We start from the raw sequence: 19694 nt of genomic DNA on the forward strand, positions 1-19694 counted from the left end.
TAAGAGATTTGATTCCTTTTAAATCACTAAAGGGAACATTTGGCATGAAACTGTAAATTCAGAGATTCCCAGGAACATATACACTTAAACTGAGAAAACATAATTTAGCAACATGCCATGACATAATTTTAACTTAGTTGTCAGTGAGCAAAATATTTTACAATGTATTGACTAGCAGCAAGCTCTCATAATGTTCACATAAAGGATGAATTTGTATACTTGCTGGTAGTTTGAAAGACAAAGTGCAGTGTTGAGACTGGAGTTGTGTGTGCATGCAAGCTGGAAGCAAGGCAGCAGGCTGGGAAGGCAGAGTCAGAGCCATGCCTGATTTTTACTGGAATGCAAGGCTGTGGCTATGAAAGAATCAATACCTTATTGGGGTGTTAATGCTGTGAACCCCTCTGTCAGATTGTATATATGTGTAAATAAACCATATATCATAAGGACATCTTGCTGCAAAGGAAACACGGACCATGGGTAAGCACTTGGAACCCCAAACCTAACATATAAAGAATTACTAGCCATGCTGATACACTAACAGACCTGAAACATAATTAATGAGAATAAAGACGTTTGCAAATGACATGGTTGTGAACTTTTAAAACAAGCACGCCCTGTTAGAAGTGTTCACCTGAAAGTGTGCCATTCCATTTATGACACTTTATTGGAAACTTTCAACTTTTACTTAAAACTGTCATCAAATTTATTTGGTAAATGGTATTTTTGCAACCAAAAACAAAAACACGTGCACTTCTAAGACTATGTTATAATAGAATTCTGATGTTAGATTTGTTACCATAATTTATTACATTGTTAAACAAACTATAAACCTTTTAACTAATCATATGTTGTAGCTTACACAACAGCTAAAGAAAGTAGTATGTGGCTTAAATCAGGTTGGTATTCTCTCTGCACTCAATGCTTTATTTTGTTATTAATTGCTCATTTGTTATATTTTGTCTTGTTTTCAGAGTTTCCCTGTATGGAGGGCAACATCAAATAGAGATTAAATACTTCAGTCACATTAAATAGCAGCACTACCTCAATATTCATTACAAAATATAGAATCATAAAAATAGGAAATGGAAAAAATAACCTTAAGGTATGAATGGCTCAGAAATATGACATTTCCAGGATTAACAGCAATCAGACCTTGTGTTGGAACCCTGCTGTGCTTGGAATACCATGCACTTCAAATGGGCTCCCCTTTCTTAAACTACCTATCTTTCATACCTGACCAAAAAAGAGAGCACATCCACATGACATTCATCCTGGATACAAGCAAAGTGCCTGATATTATACCAGTTGGGATGTGCGTGGAAGGAAAATGCTACTCTGAAGTGATTCCGTAGGCAGTGTGCATGTATTTCCACTGGACCGTCAATGAAATCTGATTCAATCAGCCTCATGTGTGGTAGACCGGTTTTGCCCCTAAAATAAAGCTATCACCTAGTACAGCATTTCACTTTCCCTTAGAAGAGTGAATGACAGCATTTTACAAAGAAAACGTAAAAGGGTACACCTGGGATAAACACTGGGGGCTACCTTTTCCACTTGTCCATGAAGACCCCACTGTCTGGGGAAGAGGCACTTCCCCAAACCATTTGCATTCCAATCTGCAGCCTGCTTACTCTATTCTATAGAATCAAATTAGAACTAATGCTGCCCCTTCATTTGCACAGTGCCATACTGAACTCTCTATCTTGGACACGCTGGAGTGGTATAGAATACTCCATGGGTAGGCAAACTAAGGCCTTCTAAATCCGGTCCGCCAGAAAAAGTAATAAAAACGGAATAGGATTGAGAATCATGGAACTGGAATAAAGCAAAAGAACATTCAGTCAAACCCTGATCAAAGGAAGTCCTTCCATTCACCAATCACTATACAGAATGGATTGCAGAGCGCTAGGGGGAAGAAAGAAACTGAACTGCAGAAAGATGCTTAAGGCAAATATTTCAAAGTAATACAAGTTTGATTTAAGAAAAGGGAAAATACGTCAAGGACACTGGAAATCAGACTTTTGTGGGCGAGTATTCTTTTGTAACACAAAACATGCTGATCAGCTGCACCTGAACCTGACCAAAGCCATCAGTTCTCATTCTAAGGATACACCTGAACAATATCTTTTCCTTGTTGCAACATCCCATCAGTCCTGGTGTTACAGGAGAGTATTGCCCCAGGGCTTCAGGAGGGCCCACTGCCAAGTCTGACACCGTCTACCTCTTGAAGACTGTTCTGACCTTCATCTGTTTCCTTGCAGACCACCCAGAATAATCACTATCAGTGTTAGAAATGGAGATATGAAACCTAGGTTGTGGGCTCAATAATGGAATGTCTAGGTGCAATTAAAACTGCAAAGTGGAAGGAAAGGACGACCTTTTTCTGCCTCCCCACTTCCAGCTACTCTCTGAAGACTGGAGAAGAGACCCTCTTAAGAATATTAGGGGAGGGACAGGGGAAGGACTAGACCATGTGAAAAATGAATATAATATTTTAGCTGCAGTTCATTCATTTTCAGCTTTGTATTCTTGTTACTAAAAATTCGCACCTATCTCTGCAACACTGTCGATTAATCCTTAAAATCTTATTGTGATAAGATTTGTTTTTAGTAGTTACATTAAGACTGATAATTAGACATGATCCCCCCCCCATGAATAACTGTTTCAGGTAGCAGACAGGTCATTCATTGCTGGCAGGGGCCCATTAACTTGGCTAAGCCATTTGAAAATATTTTAGTGTGCTTTCTATCCAAAACTGTCAAAAGCAAAATTATTATCTTCTAACAGGCCAGATTTCAGTTTTACCACTTCATCTTTAAACAAAATGTGGAATTTATAATGGGATTAAACACACATGGGAATACTCTTAAAAAGAGTCATATATAATTTAAAGTTCTGCATCTATCCCAGAGTTAATTCCTACTATACATTTTTACTGACTTTAACAAAACTGTCTGCTATCCTTTATTGACGTCAGTAGACAAAAGCCCAATAGCAATTTCTGTCACTGTAGTATCTTTGGAATTTCCTCTTTCATATGAGTTAGAGATTTCCAAGTCTAGAATATTCTTCTTTATGGATCACTAGAATATTTTCAATCTCTCCCCCCCCCCGTTTTTTTAAAAAATCTTAGACATGACAACTCATTTTAAAACAGGTATGTTCATAATGCATGACTCAGTTCACACATTTGTCAGAGGAACAGAAAATAAAATAAATATTCCTCCCTTCAAGGCAAAAGTTGACTTTTACAAACTTATCCTTTGACAACAATTAGATTTTTAAAAGTATAATATTTTTGCATATAAATAATGGGCAAACGTATATTGAAGTTGCTACTACTATATTTCAAATGTATTTACTAATTGTATGATCCTGCCATATACTAAAAAAGCTAACATGAAGTATTAGCAAATATTTGTTTGCTGGTGCATTCACCTCTGATCTTACCTATTTTGCTGTAAGCAGATTACAGAACCACTTTACTTCTTAATCACACCCATTCTCTTAAATGTTTAACACCCACAGAGGATAAGTATTGCCAAAACAGATATAGATGCATTGTCATAATAATGAGCCAAAAGATCAATATGGCCTCTCTTGCTTTTGCAGGCTCAGTGTATTAGGTGATTGTGGCTGACATTTTGTTCTATTTAGGTTGTAGCTAGGTCTTAAATTGGAAGTACACTGATGGATACTTCAGATCTGTAAGATTTGCATTATTCCACATTCATTTCTTATGTACACTGGATGCACATGACTGCACAACCATTGTTTAAGGCAGATTAATTTACTCAGCACCATCATCCCACACTCCACTATTCCTAAGCTTCACATGTATTATGTGTACCTTGACACTCCTCCCCCATCTTGCCATATCAATTCTGCAGCTCCACATGGCACAAGATATCATAATGCCAAAAAACAAAACAAAAAACACACCAAGTCAAGCCACAGTAACACCACTGGCATTCGAAATCCACACTGAAAGTGTGTGCGAAAAGCTCAAAAAATGACAAACAAAAGCTATCCATTAAAAAAAATAAAGATACAAATTAGTATCCTCATCATTGCCTAGGGAATAGTTTAAAAGAGGAAGAAAGTCATTCTGAAGAGCCCAAGTCCACATTAAAAGCATTGCATTTATGAAGATTTTATTATCAAACACTTAGTACAATAATATAGAAGAATAAGAAAAGTTTAAGTTGTTTAAGATACTAGCCGATGGCAATGCCTTTAAGAAACTGATAGTTTTAAGATGTAGGCCGCAGAATCTCAAGATATACTGTATTGGGAATTATTATATTGGATACAAGCTAGCCAAGGTTGCAACATTTCTCTCTCTCTCTCTCTCTCTCTCTCTCTCTCTCTCTCTCTCTCTAGTTTATAATCTCCAACTCTAAAGTCTTTGAAGGAGTAATCATCAACAGATTGTATAATTAAATCTTTCTTCCAGCAGTGTTCTTGCAGTCAGTGACTTTGAATTTTGTTAAATTTTATTGTGGGGTGGCTGAGCTTCTTTTCCTTATCAGAGCTCTACTCTTTCTGCTTTTGCAAAAACTTCAAAGGAAGAATTTAAAAGACAACTAACTCTCTTTTTGATGGTAGGGATTTGTTTGGGGGGGTTTTGGTCCACATTGTCTGCTTGAATATCTATAACTTTTTAAATGCATACATTCTATCAAAGGGTTCTGCAGGAACAATATCCCTTGTTGGTCCTGGTCTGACTGATGAATGATTGATCCAAGGAGCTTGTGTTTATCAATGTGATAAATAGAGAAACTAAAGATATACAACTTCCAGAAGTATAGCAGCATTTATCTGATTTGTTCTTGCTTGGTGCTCTCCCTCCACAATAGTAGCTGGAGAACTCAACAAGGTACAATGCATTCCCCATCAGACAGGTAAAGGGTTGATGTCCGCTAGGAAAGAACCAAAACTTCTTGTTCATCACTTGAAAGACCATTACAGTGTCTCATTTCATTATGCTTCACACATTTGAATTTAAAGTATTTTTCACAGATATATCATTACATACACCTTGAAATGCAGCCTGGCCCAATAAGGTGAAATAAATACATTTATGGAAATACACGAGCATGCCAAGAACAGATTGTGAATATTTTAATAAATAATTAAAAATAAAAATACTTACCAAGGAGGATGGATATATAAGACATCCTGCAGAGCTAGCTTGAGGTGAGCTGCTGTTTCTTTTGCAAAAAGAACTTTAAGCCTAGGCTCAACGACGGCAATTTTTTCTATGGAAGAACTGCCAGCACAAATTTGTCCCAACTGATGGCAGACGGCTATGCAGAGAGAGCATTCTTCGTGCATTTCTTCAATCTTCACAGCTAGTACGCCAGATTTAACACCTGGAAATTAAGCAATAAAGCAGCTAGGATAAGTACTCCATGGGATGCAGAATACACACACGAGGACACAGCCCTACTTCTTCTACAGACATCTATGTGTGCAAGTAGGTCTTTAGATAATGAGCTTAGTTGCACTTTCTTCATAGTTGTGTAGGTCAGATGTTACAACTCCCACCACCCCTGACCATTGGCTCTGCTGGCTGGAGCTGATGGGAGTTGGAGTCCATCAAATGGAGGTCCACAATTTCCCCACCTCTGGTATAGGTATTCAGTACATAAAAAGCATTCCATCTTATTTAACTGTATCTGTAAAAACAATCTATTAATATTTACCAAGACAACTTTAACTAATATTTCAGTACTGTGCAACATTAAATAAATACACAAGGCAAACTGAACTTATATCTGAGTCCATATGAACCATAGCTCACTGATAGCACATGGTCAGGTAGCAGATGGCAAGAAGGATCTCTACCAGAGATGCTTGGGCTACATAGGCTAATAGTCTGGTTTCCTATAGGGAAGCTTCCTATGCTCCTATCTGAAAGATATTGCTCTGCAAGCAAACAGCAAATAATATTGCACTTGACAAAAAGTGGGTTACCTAAAGGTTTTGGGGAACTTAAGTTATCCTCAGTCATCCCAGAGGTTTACAAAACAGAATAAAGATTTGCTTAAAAAAAGTATTGCTTAAAATGAGTAAGGACATGCCACATAAATTTTTAGCAATGTATATGTTAATAGTGAGCTACAAATTTGTTGCTTAAATATGCAAACAACAACAGGCAATAGCTTCAGTGTGCAGCAAATCTATGAATTTGGACATACATTAAAAGCTGCGTAGCTAGAGAAAAAACACTTGACACTTGAAATATTGAAGTATCAGAAAAGATGCTTAAGTATAGCGTACCAGGGTTTCTGAGCAGCTAGAAAGTACAACCAAGAAGGGGTTTAAAGCACCACATCAAAGGAGTTATGTTCTAGTAATACTTAAGTGTAGTGCATGCAGCTGCCATTTCAATTAGGTCTTACATGACATTCATATGACAAGCTTGTATTACTTTTATGGTCTTTTTGCTCTCATTTGTTTTCAAATACAGTACTGAAGTAGAGAAAGAAAGGATATCACTTCATGAAAATTAGGCACTCCATGAAAATTAGGGCGGCAGGGTGGTGGTGGAGAGAGAATCTACAGATAATCAGAAAACCAGAAATTTACTACTGCAGAGTGTCGCAGACCTACATTTTTGAATGTAGGTCTTCATTTTTGAATGAAGCTTGAACTGTTATGGGGGTCCTTTCACAATCAGAAACAAGGTCTAAGTAGCCACTGTTAGCTTCTTCAATGGAGTTGTTCCAGATCACCACACCTTTACATCTGTGCTACTGGCTCTCAAACTTTGGGAATGTTGAAATATATACACACACAAAGATAATTTAAAAATTGAGTTGTGCAAATCAAATTGGATCTACTAGACCCAAAATTCTTAAACAATGCAGACTAAATTCTTTTCTGGGGACGCTGAAGCTTAAGCTTCATTAGTTTCATGGCAGATGAGTACAGGACAGCTGGAATTATTAGATACAACTTTTTAAAGTCCACTCGGTACAATAATTTAGGGATGCCAACTCCAATGTACAGCCCTTTAGTCAAAGTGTAACATCTCAAAAATACGCTCAGAAAAAAGCAGATACTATTTGCTTTGACAATTTCAAATTGTTTTAAAATAAGACTACTATGCTTTTCTTAGAAAGTTCAGACTCATAAAATAAATTATACTAAGGGGCCAAAATATTTCCCCAAGAAAGCAAGAATATAATTTCCCCCCAGTAATGCCCCTGAACCAAACTTAAACATCTAAGCATTTTCCAACATGTTCCTGAACTCAGGCTGAAGTCAGCAAACTTAACTCAATCAAAAAACACTGCCAGTTATTCTTGCTTTAAATGCACATAAAGTTCAAGGTCTTTTTTTCAGTAATTCATTATATTAAGACAGGAGTAGGGAACCTGTGACCTTCCAGATGTTGTAGGACTAACAACTCCTATCATCCCTGGCTATTGGCCATGATAACTAGGACTAATGTGAGTCAAAGTCCAATGTCATCTGGAGGGCCACAAGTTACCCAAACTGCACTAAGAGGTACACAGGCTGCTGGATCTCCTTGTGCCTCAGACGCTGATCCTTGTTTAAAGAAGAAATCACATGACTCTTGTTCTAGCACACTGAGTAAGTGGGTAGATATCAAAGAGAAACTGGAATAAAGTGATACAATTTGTGACGTCTTAATTGTACCAGTACATACATCATTCACTTCCTGAATACAGATATGCTATCTGAGTCCTGGTTTGATTTACAATGGAGTAGATAACAAACTTTGAATGATCAAAGTTAGACCGACTACTGCAACTCTAGTTCTATGCCCTGCACAAAGGTACTTGGGACTGAAGGCCTTCCTAATCATACCACCTTAAAGTTTGAACCACCTTAAAGCTTTCAGCAAGGCGTTTCAAATACCGTATTTTTCGCACCATAGGGTGCACCGGACCATAGGGCGCACCTAGTTTTTAGATGGGGAAATCAATAAAAAAATCTTTCCCCCCCCAGCCCCAAAGAGCAGTGTACAGGCTGCACACAACCTCTCCCTGCTGGAGGGGTTGCGTGCGGCTATGGCACAAGCCAAGGCAGCCAGCGGGATGGATTGCGCTGGCTGTTTTGGCTTCCTCTTTAGCCCCGTGCAATCTTCCCTGCTGGGAGAGGCTGCGTGGAGCTAAAGAAGCCATAGCCCCTTGCAGCCTCTCCCTGCCGGAGGGGTTGCGTGCAGCTATGGCACAAGCCTGCATTCACTCCACAGGACGCACACATATTTCCCCTCAATTTTTGGAGGGGAAAAACTGCGTCCAATGGAGCGAAAAATACGGTACATATGTAAAGATATGTTACTAATTCAAGCAATTGAAAATTACATCTTTTCTCATCAGTTGAGTGTATGAGCATTGTTAGAAGTCGACAAAGGTCCTCAAGTTTCTCTTTCCCCCACCCCTGTGCTTCTTTTTTTTAAAACACAAAACTTATTATTTTACTACTTTGCTTATAGAGTAGTTGGTCACAAGCCAAAATGCAGTACCAGTTAGACTCCAGCCACCTAGCATCTGAATATCTATAGATATTAGCATACACAAATTTATGTCCAGGGCACAAGGATTTGGGAATGGGGAATATAGAACAGGAGTCAAAAACTTGAGTTTCTCCCGATGCTTCTGGACTACAACTTCCATCATCCCTTGAACAGTGGCTCTGATGGGTAGAGCTGATGGGAGTTGGAGTCCTGCACTATCTGAAAAGCCACTATTCCCCCCCAAGTCTCCCTTGCAGCGACACACAATTTATTTTAACCACAATTTCCATTTTAGAGTGTTGAAGTGGTACAAGATCACCATGGCACAGAGATAGGACACAAGCTGTGAATACAGATGGACAGGTTCAACCTCTTGCATCTCCAGCAGCTGATGAGAAAGACCCGAAGACCCTAGAAAGACACTGCTAGTCAAAGCAGACTTTACTGGGTTAGACAGACTTTGACCCACTATAAAGTAGCTTCCTATGCTCCTAGGGTTGCCATAAGTCAGACTCTCTTAGCTTCTCTCCTTAATCTGCATTATGGGAATATTATTATAATACATTTATTTATACCCTGCCTTTTCCCCAGACTAAAATATCACTAAATCACTAAAGAATCACTAAAATATAGAGAAAATAATTAAGGGGGGGAACATTAATAGAATTAAAACTTTATATGGGTATAATAGCCTTTTAAAATATACAAATAATTACAATAAAAATAGCATGGCAACAGCTCTTTTATTAAAAGCATTCAATTCCCCAAAGTCTGTTGGAACAAGGTCTTCACCTGCTGGTGGAAGGACAAAAAGGATGGAGCCAGTCTACTGTCTCTAGGGAGGTAGCTCTGGGAGCAGCCCCTGAGAAGGCCCTTTCCTGTGTGCCCACCAATCGTGCCTGTGAGGGTGGCAGGACCAAGAGAAGGACCTTTCCTGAAGATTTCAAAACCCAGGTAGGTTTGTATGAAGGAATACGGTCTTTCAGATGGAGCTGAGCCATTTAGGGCTTTATAGGTCATAACCAGCACTTTACAGGGCTGTCTTAAGTTACTTTGCTATCTATAAGATGTAATATAATAGCAAAACTAGAGTACTATACAGCATTGTCCACACCCTCTCTTAGTCTTGGACCTTCCCCCTCATCACACTATTCACACAATTTCTTTCAGATTCCTGTCATCTATCTCTAATATGGTGATAGCACTGGAAAGTTCATTTCTTCCCTCCTAATGCAGGAAGTGAACATTTGTCTTTGTTTCTATTTTTGACCTGGGGTGGGGAACACTATTGCCAAATTACTGCAGCAGTGAGGTCCTGTATTTCTAGACTGTTTCCTATGAGAAGCTGTTATTGTTAAGACACTAATGAAATGGTAGAGGCATTAAAAAATTGCCCAGAGATCAGGTCCACAGATTAAGCAACTGTCAAATCTATCTATCTATCTAACTATCTATCTATCTACAAAGGATTTGGCAACAAATGGCTAAGTGGAGGATGCAGTGCATAAATCACAACTAAGATTTGGAAGCGAATAAAAACAGAGAATATTTCATAAGAAACTGCTGTTTCATACTTGCTGAACTTATAGTACTACAAGTTCTGTTACATGACTGTGCTCCACCCACTGGCAAGTGATGACCCCAATTTTCTTCTCTCACCCACACAATTATACTTAATGTGCAGCTAAAGCTTGTAACCAGAGAAGTGCTTTGGCCCCGTTGCGGAGATTAATACTGGTCCTTGTGACACTGCCACATGAGTGAGATCTGGATTCGGTTGGCTTGCTGTGCCTGGAGGTCAGGACAGAGAGAAAGATCCAGGGCTGGTTTGAGGCAATGTTGGGTATCCCTGTTGCAGTAGCTAGATATTTTAAAAATCAACTGATATCTGTAGAGGATCTGAACTGTTCTTCAGTCTGCAATGACTCAATCTGATGATATGGTAGTGACAACTTCTTGGCTTCCAGGCTTGGCAGGCACTTCGGAGGGTCAGTCTACCTTGCCCTCTAAAGACACCCTGAGCCTTCCACATGTTAAGACTGGGTCATTACAGGCCTGCACCGTGGACTCATGAAGGTGGAGTTTTAGGTTTGGCTGTGCCATTAGTTTGTTGCCTGCTCTTGTGCAAGTGACTTGATCTCTTTAATCCCCACTTTCTCTATGTACATAAAAAGAAAACAGCAAACATTTCTTCTGTATGGTGCCTGGAGTCTGAGTAACCAGAGCTATGCAAGCAATATCATTATGTAAACTCTTTTGCCATACTACAGATCTGAGTTCCGTAACCATATGAATACACGTCTACGCAAAACCTTTTGGTTTGAAACTGGAGTCTTACTAGTTTACCTGTTCAAGTTGTCAACACACTGTCAATTATGTGGAAATTGAAGTGGATTTTTTTCAATCATGAAAACATATCTGCCTTTTAAACAATTGGAGTTTATCTCCTCCAGATCTATTGCATAAATCCTTTGTTTCTAATCCATCTAATTAACCTTGAGTCAGACATATTAACAAACACAAATGTTTACACATGCCACCTATAATATGAAATCCACAGCCAATGATTCAAAATTCTAACCTCTTGGCTCTAAACTCTAAACCTCAAACAAAAGAAGAATTATGGTGTGACAACTGGATGTACAAACAGGGCTCTAAATACTGTGTTTATACTGATTACACAAACACACCAATACATGGAATATCAACATGGGGGACAAAATCATGCAATGGATAGTGTAGTGCCACTGAAAATGGGAGACTCTGTTCTAATCCCTAACCAGGTAAGACGTTCACAATCAGAGAAGTTACATTTTCTTAGTCATTCTTACTTCATAGGATAACAACTGTTAATAAACATTCACAATAAATGTGTTTTAAAATATTATGCAGTGGGCAAGACATGCAAGTTAGGGATGGAGAAGAATTTTGTTTGGTCTGCATTTTTAAGTGAACTAGTTAAGCGAAGTCCTACTGAAATGAACTTTGCAAGCCCTTCTTTGAATTTTTGTGATATAGGATTCATTTCAAAAAAATAGTTAACATCAGTAACATGTGTATTTTAGGATAAAACTAGTTTAGAAATATGAACATTAAAATAAACCACATATTTAAATATATAATTGAGATTAAATCTGTATTTAAATACAGATTTTGTAATAAAATAATACTTATGTGTTTAAATTTTCATATTGAAACCGACTTATGAATAAACATTTGCAAAACTGGCACAGACTAGAAATCAACTGGTCTGACTGTCCCCAATGCATGATCATAATGTTGACTGTTGTTAAAAGAAGCCCACAGTGCTATTTAAAGCCATACTCCTTTTGAAAGTTGTTGCCTTTCCAAGCTGTCAAGTCTGCTTCCCTGCAGATTTTCAAAGATCTAGAAGGGTTTCTTTGGGGAACTTTTCCATACTGAACACTTAGGATGGGTTGTTTCCACAAGTATAATTCTGTTAAGTCTGCAAAGCACGTCAATTACGTAACGTCATTCTTCCATTGTTCTTGTTTTCTGTTGAAGACAGTTCCACATACTTGAGCACAGGTGTACCCAACTCAGCCAGAAGGCATCTGGCAAGGGAAGCTTTTGAACATAAAAACCAATGACTCAAGCCAAAGAGAGGGGAGTTGTTAACTTTACACACACTGTACAAACTCCTGTAAGTGCTACTTTATGCCTAATCATAAAATCTTATATTTGAAAATGTTTACTTTTACCCAAGCAACACTTTGGATAGGAATATGTAGGCGAACAACAATGAACACTTAATCCTGCTTGGAACTAAAACGTAGTCAAACTTCTTTTTTTAACTGACATGCTCTTACTTTCTTCTCTCTGCTTTCCCTAAGAACTCCTATGTTAAAAAGAAAAATAGAAGCTTTTATTTCTGTGCTTTGTTTCCAACACCATAAAATATGAGGTGATAGGAGGACACAAAGAGAACATTGGCCACTTGCCATTCCCCTGTGGGTCTAAAACAACAATTTCTAGCATTCATTACAATTGTCAACAAGAAAACCATCAAATACAGTGCCAAAGAAGTAAAGCTGAAACACTTAGGAGGATGAAAAATGCCACAAAAAACTGTTCACACAAACGTTCCTGCTAAGAGTGCCAGCCCAATGTGGACTGATACTGTATCGTTGAACCATAGATGAGTGGGACAGAACCTTTACAGCAGGAGGAATAGCCATGATGCAGGGAGATTGCCTAGTCACCTTATTAGTTTCAAACAATGAATATGCACAATTTAAAGTTGGAACTAGGAGCACAATGAAGACTCAACTTTAAATTTCCCTGTGAAGAAAAACAATCTCAGGAGGCTCAAAAGCTTAAACAGGCAAGTGCTGAATGAGTGGGGAAGATGGAAGATTTTAATCTTTTAACTATTGGCTGTTTTCTAGCTTCCCAACATCCCCAACTGCAACTTACAGACAGGCAAGTAGCTAGCGAAATTATGAACATGGAAACCCCCAGAAAGTTAAGGGTTAAGTGCCCCTTCCTGCCCCAGGTTGCTTATTAATATAAATAAATTAGGACTCTGTTACATATATTTGCGTGTAACATCTAGTTTGGCTCTAGGAATGTGCCTTAGCACCTCCATTGGTATATTTCAGCAAGAAGTATGCAGCCTAAAAGCCTTTTGAACTTAAATCTCAATGGCTAGTGATTAATGGGAATGAGAAAGAATGGATAACTTGGAAGTGTGGAAGAATTTTGGCCCAGAAGTCCAGATTCCTATCTGTCCCCACCCCACAGGTTAACTTTGATGGGTGGGTAGGACAACCCACCTGTCAAAGGCCTTCCTGAAGCAATTTGGAAGCCATGTGCTCATCTCATCTCAAGCTCTGAGCACAGGGCTTGCAAAGTTCATTTCAGTAGGACTTACAGCAGCTGTGTGATCAGGTTCCCCATGAGAAACTGAATCACACAGGTGGTCCAGCTGCATCTCTATATGCCCTACACATGATGTCAGGTATGGGACAGCTGAATCTTCCAATCATGCTCAAGGCTTTGCCCACAGACATTTCAAGAATCAAATCATTGAAGACTAGTAGCAACTAAATGGTTGCTATATCCAGATGTGAGGGAAAGAATAAAGTAAAGGGGGGAGGGGGTGGGAAGTGTTTGTAGGCATTGCCACCAGCTGATAGTCCAGATACAGCAGCATACTAAGAAACTCAAGGCAACAAACTAATTAACATTGAGGTCTGAACCCCATCAATACCAGTCCCCTTCCTCTGCAAACAGGTCTGTTAACCAAACGTATTTGTGGAAGCAACTACATGTGACATCTGGAAATGCATGGTTGGACCTCCAGTAGGTTTTTGTTTAAGTTTAATTGAGTTGCATGGGCTCCCAACTACAGTTGAAGCTGAAGCACTGGTGGAAGCAGGGTTACACACTTTCTTTATGCTCCCCGCCCCCATGACACTCTCCCAGCTCCTATTTGCACTTCAAGGGGAAATATATAAATCCTATACCAGATAACTCATTCTGGGACGAAAATAAAGCCAGAACCTAGGATTTACCTACATCAGAAAAGTAGTCGCTTCTCTTTCATCACTGACCTTATGGTCTATGTGACTGTATGTTATAGAGTTTCTAAAGGGATTTAACAAGACTCCAAAAGTTAAGATGATCCAATCTCATCTCATTGATCTCTGAGCTCATCTGTCTCTTGCATGTTTGCCTTGAGCAACAACACAGAAGCAAGAAAAGTACAGATATCCCAAAAAATCCTGTGAGCCGCTGTATTTTAAGAAATATTAATAGGGAAACAAAACAAATAAAACCTCAAATGGCAGCAAGACAGCAGATGAATTGCTGCTAGATTTCCAGTAAAGATACTTTTATAATAATTTGCTTTAATGTATCACAGCAGGACACTACTTTTTTCTACATTCCACTTCTCTTATCAGCCACTGTGGATATATATTGGTCAGCTATCTAATACAGCTTTCTTTTAACATATGTTAAACCCCACAATAAAAAGAAGCTAAATGCATGCGCAAGCAATGAAATGTGCAGTCAAACTTAGAAAAAGTTTTAGTGCAACAGCTACCATGCTTGAAGAACCAAATCAAAGTTCACTTTTCAAAGTGGTTAGCCTCTTCAGCTGTCAAATTTGCTACAGCTGCATATATATATATTTGTTAAAAATTAAAAATTACTCTGCTCTTCAAGCCAAAAATGGCTCCTAGGCTGGTCTGTAAATCACTAAACACAGATAGTTCCTGCCCTTTAGCTTACCCTTAAAAATATAGTTCCTGCCCTTAAAAAGAAAAACGTATTAGGGGGGAGAAGGAAACAAGCAAACTCAGGAACAAGTTATTAATTGCAAGTTCTTCTAAAGACCAGATGCAATGGAAAAGCTTAAGGAGAGGAGGTGTCAGAAGTTGCTGATCTCTTGACTATGTTGATGGAGTGGCCCTCACTCCATTTGTTCCGTCCTCTGCTGCAGTCAGATGTAAAAGCTGCCATCAGGTAGCAGTTCAGAGAGAGAGGAGCCTGGCTTCTTGCTGATGGTATCCCTGCATCTCTCCTCTCTTACAGCCTAATGCAGGGGTCAGCAACCTAAGGCCTATGGGCCACAAGCGGCCTATGGGGGTCGTTCAACTGGCCCATGGACCCCCGCTGCCCGCTCGGTTGGCTCCCGTGCACCACACTAAACCGGCGCGGAAAGAGTGGGAACTGTCTTCTGTGATGCTGGCTGGCTTCCCATTGGCTCCTGCAGCCAATGGGAAGCTGCACACGCTTCCTCTGTGCTGGAAGGAGTGCCGGAAATTGTGTTTGCGCATGTGTGCATGCGCGCGCACTCCGGCCCACTGTGGCGTCTGCGCGACCGTGAACCGGCCCAAGCCACAAAAACTTTGCCGACCCCTGGTCTAATGGAATGGCTGTTAAGCTTAAAATAAAAAATGAGGCCCTGCCTTTTAAGTATTTCTTTGCACAACGTACTTCATTAAGAACAACAGAATTAAATGATGGGCACAGTTTGATTTCACTCCCAAAGGTGCACTATTCCACTGTCTCCCAAGACAGACAGGTGCCAACAAAACCTGCCACTAAGTAGCAACAGTCCTCAGCCTTCTTGTGTATTTTTCTGATATAGCCACAATACAGAACAGGTTGTCTACTTCTAAGACAATATAGTTGTTTTGTGTCTCATTAGTGTTAAATGACTTTTAGCATTAATTGATCAATGCCTTAATAGTATCACAGTCACAGAGTGAAATCTTTAGTTTGAGGTAAGAACTATGAAAATATCAAATAGGTTTTTGTAGCACAACTGCAATCAGGACACCCTATTGCTGTTGCAAACTTCTTCCTGTTTGCAGTGAAGATCCTAAGTAGTATTAGCAAGTACAGGGGTACAGCCTGGGAGTGGTGCACAGAGAACTGCTCAAAAACATAGGCAGCATATATTTTAGAAGTACAACTGTATTAATAATACAGGCTGTCCAACTTAACATCACTAATATAAGGATGTGTCTTCATTGAAAACAAAAGCAAAAGCAGTACACTCTGCCCCAAGTAGTTTTCATAGTAATCAAATGTTTCTTACCAATGTGATCATCAGAAATACATTGATGCTTCCAAAAGCTAATGGCGGCCCTCTTTCGGTTCTGGAGTCTGTTTAGTCTCTCTGCAAGCCCGCCCCTACGGAGAATGAAGAATTATTCAGTTATACCAATATTTTACCTTTGTTCCCCAAAGTACCAAGGAACAGACATGATGCCTCATTTAGAGCCAAAGGGGTGCTATAAATCAACACTTGCATATATTTGTAAAGCACATCAGCATATTATATAATCTACATTTAGTATAAGTTGTTTTCATACACAGTTTTTCCAGGAATAAAAACCAGAGCAATTCTGAAAGGGGCACAAGAGCACTCCTTGGGTCAAAGCGGCTCTTCTGCTGAAGAGTGTAATTTCAGCCACAACTGAGTGCACTTTTGACCATTAGCCTAGAGCAGATTACTGGAAGATGTGTGACCACTGGCAAGGAACGCATCCCAAAATACTCACACATACTTGACCTCATGATTCATATCATAAGCTGGGTCAAGTATGTACTTTCAGTGGTCTGAAAATTGTCCACGGCAGAAACAGTTCAGTGTTCACAAGGGGAAGTGGCAAGCAAAGCAAATAAACTGAAGGTAATATTGTAGCAACCTATCTACAATTCAGATCAAAAACAGCCTATGTTAAAAACAAATATCATTTTATCTGAAGTTACCTTTTTGCTAATGACTGTCAGGTAAATGGCTGAATTATGCAGTGAATTATCTTTAACTACTCAGGTGAGCTCTCTTAGGATCCCCCTCTTTGTGAGGTTAAATTTGTTGTGAAGGTAGGATGGAGAACATAACAAGGCCCAATCTCCTAGGACCCAGTGTTATAATTTTTTTAGTATTTCTAAACTGTTTATTACTTTAAAAACTCTCTAAGCGGTATACAAAATCACAATATAATAACAAAATAGTACCTATAGAGTTCTAGCTGAACTGAGCTACTTGGTAATTTATTTGGAACGTGAATCCTGTAATTTTTAAAAGCCAATATCCTAATTTTACCAATTGTGCTTTCAAGAAAACAGCTAAAGTCACAAGAATTGAGAAGCAAATAAAGGTAAATGATTGATTTGTACTTTGGTAGTAATAAAAAGCTCAAGGAGTCCAGAGTATTTTATAATCACTTGGGATCTCTTAACTAATTATTTGCCGGACAAAAAGTAAATTGAGAGAATTGAAAAAAGAAGAAAATATGCAAATACTGCATAAATGCCATTGTCTCTCTGCTACCTAGCTCTTTTCTTTTTGTGTACAATGGCAAAACTCTTAAAATTAATTGCATCAAAAAAGCTCACTGCCCATGAATGCAAGGACAGCATGCAGGCTCAAATGACCCTATATTCAGTCTTGCATTCAAACCTTTGACAGTCTTCTTAGTTTCCATTGAAGACAAATCTGATCACAACAGCAATAAAAAAATGAGACAATCACAGCAACAATGAGAGTAACAGATGAGCTCAGCCTGTTAATTCTTTCACATAAGAAGAGAGAGTGCTACTGTGAGCATGTCCTACTCAGGGGCTTCTCATACGAATAGAATGCTGAACTAAACAGGCATTTGGTCTGAACAAGCAGGGCTCTTCTTATGAGAAACATGCAATTTTTCAATATACCACTTCCTGAAGAGTATGTCTGGCTCTTCTAAAGTCAGTGTATGTGCCCACTTGTGCATGAATGTGTATGCACAAACACCTCCTGTTCCATCAGCAATAACAGCGAGAATTGCTCTTACTGGGGAAACTGAAACAGTAAATGCAGAGAGGATAGGGATTGAACAAATGGACTAAGGACAAATATAGATACAGAAAATGGAAACAGGGATAGATAAAACGTATGGTAAATAGCTGAAGTGCTTCAACTGTTATGTGTGTTTGCACATCTTTAATTGTGTATTGAAAAACAAAACTGAATGCAACTCATGAAGTGGAGGAGTTATTTATTTTCACATTCAGTCTATTAACATTTTGGAGTAGTCTACCGCATAGAAGCTTGGTCAACTAAAGCTGGAATATGAATCATTTGTTTGAAGCTTAAAATAAGATGGAACTTTCGGGTTCAGAGCAGTTTGCATTTAATGTCATGTAGGCCTGCTACAGAGGCAATGCTGCATCATGTTATCAAGCACTTGTCCCTCCTCACCTTTCGTACAAGCATTCTATACCCCCCTTTCCGTTTTGGAGGCAACCATAGTTGGTAGAGAAATGATTCTAACCACAGTACCAACTGAAGCTGGAAACCACAGTTAAAAGCAGATTTGAAGCCTGGTTTGATGCCAACTATAGGTGGGAGAGGGAAGAGAGTCGGAACATACCAGATGCACTCAATCACCAAACTACGGTGCTATATCTGCACAATGTGTTGTGTAGAGCACAGTGAAGTTTCTGACATTTATCTACCTCTTAATTTCATCTCAAAAGAGGTTTGCAGAGCCATTTCTTACTTTGCCCTCTCATAAGCATAGGCTGTGGCCTAATACACACTCTGAGCATTACTCCATTTAGCTGTGGCTCTCCAGGGTTTCAGGTAAGCATTTATCTCATCCCATCTGGAGATGCCAGGGACTGAACCTAGAGCCTTTTGCATGCAAAGCAGATGTTCTACCACTGAGTCGCTTACAGCATTGAGAGATATGCTATGAAGGGGCTCACAAAATGAACTGACTGGAATAGGAAGAAAAAGAAGGGCATCTATGAGACTGGTAGAATGTTAACTTATTCAATTAACAGATACGCACTTGTGCCATTCAACTAAAAACCCATTTAATTTCAGTGCTCTCTTTTCCTGTAGAATGCATTTTACTTTCAAAGTTATGGCTCATCTCACAGGAAAAAGACTTTGTTTTACTGTGTGGTATTTTAGAACATTCTGTATTTCTACAACTTTGATAAGGTTAAGTCTATTAAATCGGTCAGATATTAGTGTTTAACTATTCAACAGCAGAAAGCGTGTTTATATAACAATATGAAAGTTTTGTTTTGTTTTCTTTCACAAATATTACAATGTGGAGAAAAGCTAAGACCAGCGCTACTAAAATGTGAGTAACTTTACAGGGGAAAAAATGCTATAAAATTGATCATCATTATCTACGGTAATTTGTTCAAATATATGACTCACATCTATGAAAATATTAATGTGATGGTGTGGTGCATTATTACTAATTTTACTTCAAACTTACCCAGTGACAACAGCCCCACCCACACTTCCAAACAATATAATTGTGGCACACAATGTGAATGGAACTTAGCACTTTCAAATGAACTACAAACATTGTGTTCAAAATTCAGATAAGTAATTATTGATATGAAAAACAGATATGACACAGTTGTGCAAGATAGAAATATTTGAATCAGCACTGCAGAAGGAAATGTTAAGATGGTGGTTATTGTAGTAAACTCATCATAAGATGATTTGCTGCAGTGACTGTGTGAATGCTTTGAAAAACTGTATACATATATCACTAGAGAGCTAAAAATGAACTAACTCATGACTTACAGTGACTTAAAATGGCATGATTGATGATTTAAAATGGCCAACCCTTTCAAAAAGCCTTTGAATGTTAAAACTCTTAGATTTTGCTCATGTTGAAACTACTCTTGTTATTATTACCAGAATGCT

At 38.8% G+C, this 19694-nt stretch overlaps 1 protein-coding gene across 7 annotated transcripts in view; it reads right to left on the reverse strand.

Moving 5' to 3' along the window:
* Positions 1 to 19694, reverse strand: part of SPIDR (scaffold protein involved in DNA repair) — a 177691-nt gene that overhangs the window by 90100 nt on the left and 67897 nt on the right. For all 7 annotated transcript variants that reach the window (XM_053396217.1, XM_053396215.1, XM_053396216.1 and 4 more), the window contains 2 exons: positions 16068 to 16162; positions 5156 to 5375 (listed from right to left, as the gene is read on the reverse strand). In XM_053396217.1, the coding sequence (XP_053252192.1) occupies positions 5156 to 5375; positions 16068 to 16162 (315 nt within the window). The remainder of the gene's footprint in view (positions 1 to 5155; positions 5376 to 16067; positions 16163 to 19694) is intronic.

Source organism: Podarcis raffonei, chromosome 7 (genome assembly GCF_027172205.1).
Source record: "Podarcis raffonei isolate rPodRaf1 chromosome 7, rPodRaf1.pri, whole genome shotgun sequence".
In the NCBI taxonomy this organism is placed as follows: domain Eukaryota; kingdom Metazoa; phylum Chordata; class Lepidosauria; order Squamata; family Lacertidae; genus Podarcis; species Podarcis raffonei.